Source organism: Talpa europaea (genome assembly GCF_964194135.1).
Source record: "Talpa europaea genome assembly, chromosome: 1".
Lineage (NCBI taxonomy): Eukaryota > Metazoa > Chordata > Mammalia > Eulipotyphla > Talpidae > Talpa > Talpa europaea.
Genome location: NC_140073.1, coordinates 46,762,570 through 46,773,331, shown reverse-complemented (window position 1 = coordinate 46,773,331; position 10,762 = coordinate 46,762,570). Strand labels below are relative to the sequence as shown.

At 42.2% G+C, this 10,762-nt stretch overlaps 1 protein-coding gene across 1 annotated transcript in view; it reads right to left on the bottom strand.

The window, feature by feature from the left end:
- Positions 1-1,557: 1,557 nt before the first annotated feature.
- POLD3 (DNA polymerase delta 3, accessory subunit) overlaps positions 1,558-10,762 on the bottom strand; it is a gene marked incomplete at its 5' end in the record, with an annotated part of 38,376 nt that continues 29,171 nt past the window's right edge. Inside the window, 3 exons of the mRNA XM_084231830.1 lie at positions 1,558-1,947; positions 5,360-5,438; positions 6,470-6,579. Coding sequence (XP_084087956.1) covers positions 1,745-1,947; positions 5,360-5,438; positions 6,470-6,579 — 392 coding nt within the window. The 3' untranslated portion in view covers positions 1,558-1,744. The remainder of the gene's footprint in view (positions 1,948-5,359; positions 5,439-6,469; positions 6,580-10,762) is intronic.

Sequence of the window (10,762 nt, the reverse complement as noted above, 5' to 3'; positions counted from 1 at the left end):
TGGAGAACATGGTGGAGTTTTATATAAAATTTAGTCCTGCAGACAGCTCGGAGTAGACGCAGCGTATTGGGCAAACTGATCACAGGATTTGTATTATCCTTTCAAAGATGAAAATACAACCAACACCACATTTTCCCAATTCAAAATTTGGTTTTATTACAGATTCCAGCATCATAATTTAAAAAAGACTGGACTGCTGTTTCTCTTTAATTTAGGAAAATGACTAGAGGCAATGAAAAAATAACCATTTAACAGAGATCCCACTCCAGGAGTTTTTGGTAAAGGTTAACGTCCAGGATTTCCATCCTCCTACATTCTGCAAAGAAAGGGGTTTGGAGTATGTCAGCCTTGACTGAGCTTGCTGCACAAAGTCTCCGTCTTCTCAAGACCTAGATGTGATGCCAGGACTCATCTCCCAAACCTCAGGGCACCTGGCTGAAGAGCCCCGGGGGATGGCTGCTAAAACACCTCCCGCTCAAGGTCAGGCACGGTCCTAACCCATGGCAGGCAGGGCCGCCGGCTGTGTCACTGGCGACACACACTGGGCTCAGGAGGAAGGCACGAGCCAGACATCCCGGGCTGTCAGCCGTGAGTCACCAGCAGTGGAGCCTGTGTTCCCGTCCCCGGAGCTCGCTGTGCAGCTTAAGGAAGACACGTAAAAGTCATCACTGGAATAGACGATTTTCCACAAGTAAACGAAAATGTTTTATTTGTGGTTAAATCTCCCAACCACTCAGTCTCTCCATCTCTTCTGGGGAGCAAATGCAAGAGTTAACACCACAGAGGAGCAGCATCTGGGTGCTTTCTCTTTCCTTATTACCTTCCCGGAAAACTTGTTTCTTGACATTCGGCTTTCCTGAGGAGAGACTTTACCTCCCCGCCGTGCGCTGTGTGTAGGAAGGGATTTCTCTTTGTAGCCTTTATTTCATTGTATGGGTTTTTCTCTCTACGTACTGAGAGCGGGGAGGAGCCCAAAGTCACCACGGGGAGCACAAAGCACCCCTGTGTCGGCGACGCAAGTCCTCTAACATCATCAGTGCCGACTCGAAGTAATTCTGGGGGGCTTGAATACATCATTGCATTTCTATGTGTGCTCCGCCTGAGGCTTTTCCCTAACCACTAATTGTGAGTGAAGGTCTACAGAGCTTTTGTGAAAGTGGCAGAACGCAAATAATACGCTGGTCTGTGGCCAGGTGTCCGTGCACTTTCTAACGGAGGAAAGAGGATTACAGGGAGATTTGTGTTTCGGCCGCTAGTCCAACCAAGACTTAGAAGACTTACAGAGAACCGCTTCACACAGAAGCGGGAAGGGTAGCGTCAGGAAGGGATCACAGGGGAGTGGTGAACACCACCTGTAAAATTCAGGGACGAGAGGATACCCACACACGTCTGCAGAATACCAGGGAACAAGGAGAAATGCTTTCTGAGCCGTGAGTGGTGGTGTGAGGTGCTGTGGATTAGCCACTAAACCACTTCAGTGATAATTTGGAAACCTGTTCCAATTAATTTCTGGAGTAAATTCCTCTCCTGGACAGGTCAAAGATTGTGCTTAAAAATGTCATCAGACGGTAACAACTTTTAAACATTCTTCTGGTTAAAAGCCAGAAGCAGTATAAACCTTACAAGATGGAAGAACAGGCTTTTGATACAGGCGAGGTGAGGCGCTGGATGAACTTACACAGTAAGTGAGAGTCAGTATTTCTTGGTCTTCTCCCTTGACCACTCCACACTCTGACCTAACAGTTCACTTCTTCTGGAAGAAGCCAGTAATGGATGCTTGTCTGTTGGCTTTGCTCAGAGCAGCAGTGCCTTTTCTGGCACCTTTTCGTTCCTCTTTGGATTCTTTTTTCAGAGTAACGGCGGGGGGTCTGTGTGTGGAGGAAGTCTTCATCTTAAGTTCTTCTTCACTATCTGTGCAGGATTCACTCTCATAGACTTTTTCAGTTACTGGTAGAATAAGGAAAAAACAGGACACAGGTGGGTTGTGGCATTTAGAACACTATTCCATTTAGAACACAAGGCCTCTTGTTCACCCCACTTCCTTCCGACTGATGAAAAGAGGCGTGCTTGCCTCCTCCTGAAGCACTCCTCCGCTGGGAGGTCAGACCCAGCACTAGGGAGTGTGTATTTTGAGCCTTAAGATAGAGCTCAGGATCAACACTCACCTTACCCCGTCACTGCTGTGCCCCACACCTCTAAAAGGGCCCTGGGTATTCGAGGGCCTGAGCCCCGCACTGCACTAGCTTCCCAAAGCTCTTTATCAGAGACGTTTGATCTCAGACATCTCAACCTCTCTGCTTTGACCTCTTCAGTCTTACCTCCCTGACCTACAGTACCTGCCTATTTCCACTGTGGTTTTCCTGGTCTTGATCTCTGCTCTACTTACATCCCCATCCTGCTGGGCCAGGCTCGCTGCCTTGAATCCTCCCGGCTAGCTCTACCCTGATGTTACCCACTCCCTGTGAGACCCAAGGACACAGAATTGGGTTAGTTTCTCATTTGCTCAGTTCAGAATTCCTACTTAGCCCAAGCATTAGTAGTCATGCACATCGTGAAGGGAACTATCCCAAACAAATTCTATCAGGCGACCAACTTGATTGTTCCTTGACTTATCACTGCCATTCCTCAAAACTAAGTCACCGCTCTCTCCTATCAACCCAAGGTGCAGCTGGCCTCTTCTCCTGCTAACTGAACCCTCCCCAGTGGAAACTGTGAAAAGAGTTATACCAGTGAGCAGTCAAAAGGAAGTACCAAAAGGCAATGTTACAGAACTGATGAGAATCCATTCACTAGTACAACAATCACCAACCACAACAGCATAATGCCACCTTCCTGTGACTTTGGAGAGCTGCAGTAGCTGAATGACCAATGTCATCTAAATTCTTTCTCACCTTCCTAATTGCAATGGAGACAGTAAAGGAAAACATCTTTTCTTTGTTAACAGAGTAACCAAATAGGCACAGTAATGCTAAAATAACTAAAGTGAAAGGTATTTTTTCCATTAAACAACAACAATTATTGATCATTTCTAATAAAACATTAGTCTGATTGTTCTAGAGATATAGACTTTGTAATCACATATATCCATATCCTAATAGCTAGCTTGCTACTAATAAAATCTTACTTTCCAGTGGAATCCTGGGAATATTGCTGGGCTCTATTCCCAGAGTTTCAGAGTCATATTTTTCTAACATTCCCCAGGCAATGTGCTGATGCTGCTCGTCTGGAGACCACACCTTGAGGATCATTCTTTTCCCCTCCCCTGGAAAATGGGGATAACAATGCTTGATGTAATGTATGGACGCACCTGATAACATTTGCCAAGTACCTGCAATACTATCTTTCCGCTCACAATGATCCAAGCTGGAGGTCAACTGGCTATTGCCAGAGGAATATTCCTTCACCTTATCCATCTAATCCCATTAAAGCTGAATGATTAACAGGGCCCTCCCTAAGTTCCTAGTTTCTCCCATTACTTTCAAGACTCTAAGATTTACTTTGCTTACTCCTGACATTCAGAGGCTAACAAAAATTGAAAAACTATAAATATATATATTAGGTGCTCTGTTCCCCGCTCTGTCAGACTGACTGAAATACACTGCTGAGGGGAGCAGCAGGTATGACAGGAGAGGTCTGCTGTGCCATGTGGGCATCTCCCTGGCCGGCCGGGAATCAAACCTGCACTGCAGAGGCTGTGGACAGACTCACGGCGCAGCACTCAACCACCTGCGCCACCGGGGAGGCCCGGAGTTCTTTTCCATTCAACTGTTTCGCTCTTAGAAATTCACCTTGTCTAGAAGTCCACTCAAAACTTCTCATAGGCCCAACTCCCCAGCCCTTACAGTAAACTCACACGTTAGCTTTTTAAGCTGACAGACCAACTCCGACCCAGTATGGGCCAGGGCACGCACGCGTGCTGGCACACTGGGAACAGGCTGAGCTGAAAGAGGAACGCAGAGCTCTTTGTTGGTAATAGGAGCCAAGATGCATTAGGCTGAATTTGGACTGAAAACCTTAAAAAAGTACTGTGAGAGCAGTTTGCATTGTTGTGTCCAAGGCTCTTAATAGTCCTGTCTGGAGACACGAGTACAGAAATGTCCACATCCCACACCTGGCCAAGACTTGAAAACTGTATTGTGAACAAAGTACAGGTAATTAGCCAAAAATTTCCAATGAACTCTCACAAAGATATAGTTGACATTATTCTTTTGGGACAGAAGGAAGAAAAAAAACTGGCACTCATATTTTTGTCATCTTAAATTTAAAAGTAAGAAATTCAACAGCAAATGCATATATTACCACTAACAGTCAAACCGAGAGACCTGAAACGCATTATTAGAAAACTCAAAACAAGGAAGACCACTCAAAGCCCAGAATTCACATTTATAAGAAAATTGGCACTCAGAAGACAGAATTTCCCTATTAAGGAATTTTATTCCCCAATCATATGCTACCATTAAAAAGGGAGAGCCCATTTTAGAGGCCTGGGAAGTGGAGAATGATGGAATGGGGCACACAGCGATGAGATGCCTTCACTAGTTTTAACCACCCCATTGCCAAGGAAAGGCTGATTCTTTAGAGTCACTTTTTAAGACATAGAAAATCAAGAAAGGGAAATGATACTCTAGGAGAGTTGAGCTGTGGCAAGTGCCACAGGGATGGAAAAATGATGATTCTGAGCTATCCAACCAATATGAAGCTTAAGAGCTTAAACCTGCAACTCTGCAAACACCAAAACACAATACCAGGATCTGAGCATCCTATTGGGCCCCAAGTGCGAAATCCTAAAAGCCTCACAAAACTCTGGTTCAATTATGCAAAGGGTAGAACAAGTTAAATCGTGACTAAAGAATCAACAACGCAAGGTTTGAATTCTAATTTCCCTCTAGATTCCCATAAACAGCACCTGTTTTTTACCTAACATGGCTTACAAGTAGGAAACCTAAGTCTTCTGGAGAAGACACACCCCTCTGAAGAAAAAATGGGACAAATGACAAAGCAGACTCCTGACCTCTCCTCAGAGCCTAATCATAGAAGCTTCTTTTCCATTGTTTAGTTGAATCTTCGCATACGGGCAAAATGAACATTACTCCATTCCACTGACCCAGAAATCCCCTACTAAAGGTGACATGATTTTTACCCAAGATCTCAAAGTTTATTCTTACAGTGCATGGCTCAAACAAGAACCGAGGTATTCTGACTTTAGCCTCCACTCACAGAGTGTGGGTCACAGACGAGCAGCATGGTGTCACCCGTGGTGAATGGCGCACAGTAATGTCTGGGGCACACTGATTTATGGGGGTTACGGTACCTCTATACACCATCCCTAACTCTGAATTTAGAGCCAAACTTTTCTTACCCATGCAGCCTTCATCATCCGTAAAGGTTTTGGATTTCAGCACGCGCTTTCGTCTTCTTTTGTTTGCCCCACTTGAGCTCTAAAAGATCAGAGGATGTAACGTTAAGCTGACCAGTGTTGCTATAGAGAAAAGTAGCAGAAGCTGTTTAATCTGCAACCACTACTCTCCAAGATTCCATAGTAACAAGCTGAACAAGGAACTCTATACATGTCCTAGGGATCTGATCCCACTACACAGACAAGCTATGCTCATATGTGCGTATTTCACTGTGTATAAAAAGCAACATGTTGAGCAAAGAACTGTGTTCAGTCACACATTTTTGTTGGGTGTTACAGGCCATGGTTTAAAAGACAAATAGCGTAAGGACCTTAGTGGAGGGGAGAGACAAGGAAAACAGACCATCATGGTCCACTGCAGTAAGGGCTTTAAAAGGAAGGGCCAAGCAGGTATTAGGGGAGCACTCAGGGAAGGTGCCTACACCAGACTGGAAGTTGCGATGGCACACGTCCTGCTGTAGATACTTGCTATTTTAGCCTCAATTCTTCCACATTACAACCATTTAGTGTCAAATAGTATTATAATGAATACCAATTTTCATTTTATCTCTAATGAGAAAATTAGTGGAAAATTTAAAGGAAAATCTTAAGGGGAAAAAAAGTTGGTCAGCTTCTTAATTCTTCATTATCTATGCTAATAGAAGTAAAAAAGATGTAGTTGGCGATTGCTGGAAACTACATTTTCCCATTTGTTGCTAATCTTTCACAGGTAGCCCTTTCTTTTCCAGAACAGCTCTGAAGAGCGACAATCATGCAAATTGCTCATTCTACCCGACTATCACACTTTGCTCTGATGCAGGTAGAACCTTATTCTACACAATTCCAAGACTGACCTCTCCAACCTTTCTGAGACTTGCCCTGAAGCAAAATCTCATTTCCAGTAAGGGAGGAAATGTTCATTCTGTACTACCCACAGGAGAGCAGAATGAGACAAGAGCCATCTACTGGCCCTGGTGAAGTATACAGCAAGCGTTCAAACTGATTTAGCACAGCAGTTTTAGGTCCATGGGCAATAAAGGATGCATGGAGGGTGACCATGGCATAAAGCTGTACCTTGACTGAAGGAGCCTCTGGCTCAGTCTTCGGCACTGGTTCAGGAGGTGGAGAAGCAGGAGGTGGGGATGGTGACTCAGCTTCACAAGCCCCAGGAGAGTCTGGTATGACTGAAATAATGAAGCAAGCTTAGATAAGAGAACTACAGAACTCTATCTGGTACAACACCTTCTCCACTGGCTCTCTAAACATCCATGCCCAGCAAGACACTTTGCAATTATTAATTCATGACAAATAACACCACAGTTGTATCTGTACATAGTTACATATACATACATATATACACACCTGCGCGTATATATCTTTAAAATAAGTATTTTATTAACTTACACAGAAAATCAGAGTCAAGAACCATTAGATTTGCGATGTACCTTAGAGATCATCTTATTTTACAGATAAATGGGGCAACGAAGTTGTAATATAAAGTGTCTACCTACCAACTGCCTCGTGTGGTATATTCTGCTTACACTGCTTCACTTTATCCTCACAACAACTGTGAGAGACATATTATTATTCATCCTTTAGAACTGAGAAAAAGGAGGCTCAGACAGGTTAACTGACTTGGCAAGGTCACAGAATTTGCTGTTGAGGCAGGAGGTTTTAAACCCAAGTCAGCCTGATTCCTCAGCCTTACTATCTCAACTGCCCGGTGCTGCTTATTACTCAGGACCACAAATTTTCTCTTAAGACCAAGTGAAGTAGAGATAATCCTCAAATTACAACAAATGTTCTATGCCAGTCTTTGTGACTATGATCTGATTATCTGCAATCACCTGAGATATTGGTTAGACTGGAATATTCTAGCTGCATACATTTTGGGGGGAAATCACCTTTGAAATGGTAACAACTATAGCTTTAAGACTTGCTTAACACATTGCCTGGGAACTATTTTTTTATGACTGCCCCATTGACAAGCCTATTTTGCTACACTGAGATTTGCAGAAAAGAACACTTTTAGGAAAGATCTATTACGATGGAAGTGGTTATCATCTGAGAGCACCACCAGACAGATCCCATCATTTCTGAAGAGTTCCAGGAATAGTGATCTTAGTGTAAAGCCCATGAGAAGGGAAGTGAAAATCCTCAACTGACCTATTGCCTAATCCTCACAAGGAAAATGCTGGACAAGGGACTGAGTACTGCTTAGCCTCACCTGCTCCCTGAATCTCCTGGCTGTATTCAAATTCTTAGCACACGTCTTGGATCTGAAATTCTCCCAACTGATTAGGTCAGTGTTAAAAATTATGACAGTGGAGGGTTCAGGGCCAAATGACCTAAAGAGGTGAAGCAGAACAAGAGCCAGAAGGAACACAATAAAGCAATAAATTAAATTAGACACTTCAAGAATGAAATGGGCCCCCGAACTTTATAAGTTTGGGAAACAAGAGACAGAAACATAAAAAGAAAGTGGTCCAGCTATTAGCCCAGCTCTGGGAGGCTAAAACATGATGGAGTGTAAGCAAGAGAAAAGTCAAACCACAGAACCAAGCACCCATTTTTCTCAAGGTTTGGCTAGTAAGAAAGCTGTGTCACGATGTGGTACAGTGGTAGGAGGAAAGTTTATGCAGTGAAGAAGCCAAAGAAAAGGACTTTTGAGTACTCCCAGCAATAAATTTAGGAGTTCTTATTCTATTTCCAGTTCTGTAACCACTTGACTTAACCAAGGAAAACACTTCATCCCAGGGGAACCTTCTGAGACCCCTTTTACCCCACTATATGGGACAGTTTGTTTACCTTGATTCTCCCTCCTGACTTTGAGCGCCACAGAAGCAGAGGCACCACAATTTCCCTTGTACTGAACACACAGTATTTTTTGGAAATAAAGGAAAATAATCACTTTCTAAACTAAATTTGGGGTCAAGGACGATTCAGCATATCTATCTATCCACCCCCCCCCCCAAAAGAAACATAAGGAGTGAAATGCTGTAGCCCCCAAACCCCCGTAAAAAGAAGAGAACAGAACAGGAGCCAAAAGCTTTTGATGAATAAGTAACTTCAACAAATCCCTGGAAGAGGGAAGGTAGACGGGAGCAAGCTGATGAGAGAAACATCAGTCAGATGAGTCACATATAAGTTATTACTATAAAATTTCTATTTTATCTGGTTTTGGAAACTGTGTAGATGTATTAGTTTGCTTAAAACTTGTTATTTTAAGAAAGAATTGGAAAGAAAATTCAAATTCTGGGCTTTATAAACAATCACTCATTCTTATAATAACCCCATAAAATCACTATTACTATATTTTATACAACTGAGGTTCAAGTAGCCTTAAAATAAAAAAGTTGCCCACATACATATGCAAGAATCTATGTCTGTCTTAGTGTTTATTACTAAGCCAAGCACACCCCCTCCATTTAGCTTAATGATATAAGCACAAGAAATGTTGGCTACGTTGGTACATTTTAAATATATTTGTAATGAATTTGCAGTTCTTCAGATGAAAGGTACTTTAGTGGTGAAACATCAATTATCCCAGGAAAGCAACCTTTATTGGGGCAGAATAAGAACTGTGTAAAATTAATTTAGGGATCCAACAATATAACCACTGTTTATCAGAGACTTTTCTGGCAGAGATGAGTAATCTGAATTCCTGGAAATCATTCACAGCTTCCTAAGAAATTTTTTTTAAAAACTAATATACAATTTACAAGAACTGAAAATGTTAGCAGAGCCTTCCACGTATTGGTTAAAATTACTTCTTCCTCACAATGGAGATCTTACTTACTGTTATTTCTGGGTCTGGCCTTTTCTTGACTTACAAAGTACAGTACACAGACTGCTAAAGGTGCTGGTGACATAGCCAGGGAGAAAGAAAGGAACAGACCTCTCAGTAGAGTTAAAGACATGAAGTTGAAGGGATTTTCTGAGAGAAAGTACTTGCAAATAAGTGCACTTACTACACACTTATCGAATACCGCAATAGGAAAATTGGGGTGAATAAGAAAACCTATGTATCGGGCACTGCCCTGGCACTTTTGACACATCTTATTTGAGGTTATTAAAAGCCTCCAGTTTGTGATTACACCCCCATTTTAGAGCTGAGGAAACAAGGAATTAAAGAAGTAATTAGCTAAAATCACACACAGTGAGAGGTAGAGGTAAGACTGAAACTCAGGTCTGGCTTGTTTCCAAAGCCCCTGCCATTTCCTCCACTCCTGCTGCTCATCTGCAGACTTCTGGCTAAGAACACTGTACAAACAGCACATATTCAGCGTAACAGAAATAAAACAATAATAGGTTAGAGACTATGTGAAGGTTTAAAATAAAATTCCACTGGCTTTGAGACAAAGAAGAAATTTAGGAATAAAATGGCAAAGGTTTATAAATTTCGTCAGATGCCAAAATTTATCTTTGCCAGAGGAAAAACATCTGAGCGCTTCTGCTCTATGTCATCTGTTATTATAGGCTGTCCACCTCTATCATATATCTTCTCGTTTCCAAACGAAATAATCCCTATTTCTAATCATCCATGAGTATTAATTTTGTGGGTTAAGGATCAGACTACAGAGAAGATTTCAAAAGCAAGCAATGAGCACTCAATCAAGCACAGTAATTCCTCAACTTAGATTCTCTACTCAGTGAAGGATGCAGCTCTTTAACACATTAGGCAGATGGCTTCAAAGAGCTTTCCAGAATCTTCCCCAAGTTGGAAGTATGGGAGATTATTCCTATTAGCACATATTCCTATTATTTCCTAATTTTCCCATGTGTCTGAATGTTCCTTGATGGTTCTTGTCTCATACATACAGTTGGGTATCTTTCTTTTGGCAGCCCTGGTCAAAGCATTTTGGCAACTGATTTACAGCAAATGCCTCTCAGGGATGCTCACAATACCATGCTCCTACCCTAGGAGACTCTTCTAAAAAGTTATTAAAAACTACAGCTCTGATGGGCTATATACCTTTCATAGGAAAGCACAGGTGACAAACTTTTACACATGAACGTGACTCTAGGTAGAATGGAAACCCATAGAGTCAAAGATGCACCTCTGTCATATAACTTCCTTACACAATTTCTTAGGTCTGTTCATTTCTTTTGCATTACGGTCATCCGTGTATACAATTTGTTTTGCACTCACTGGTACAGCTGAACCAATACTCCTTTTTTGGAGAACCTGTTACCGTGCTCAGTTATTCTTAGAGCAATTGCTTTAAGAGTCTAACAAGCTTAGTCATGTCCTTCATTTTTTGTTTTTGTTTTTGTCTTTGTATCTTTATGTGATGAATTCCTCTGGACTAGTCTCTCCCCCATCCCATTACCTAAGGTTTTATATTCATTATGGCATGAATTCGT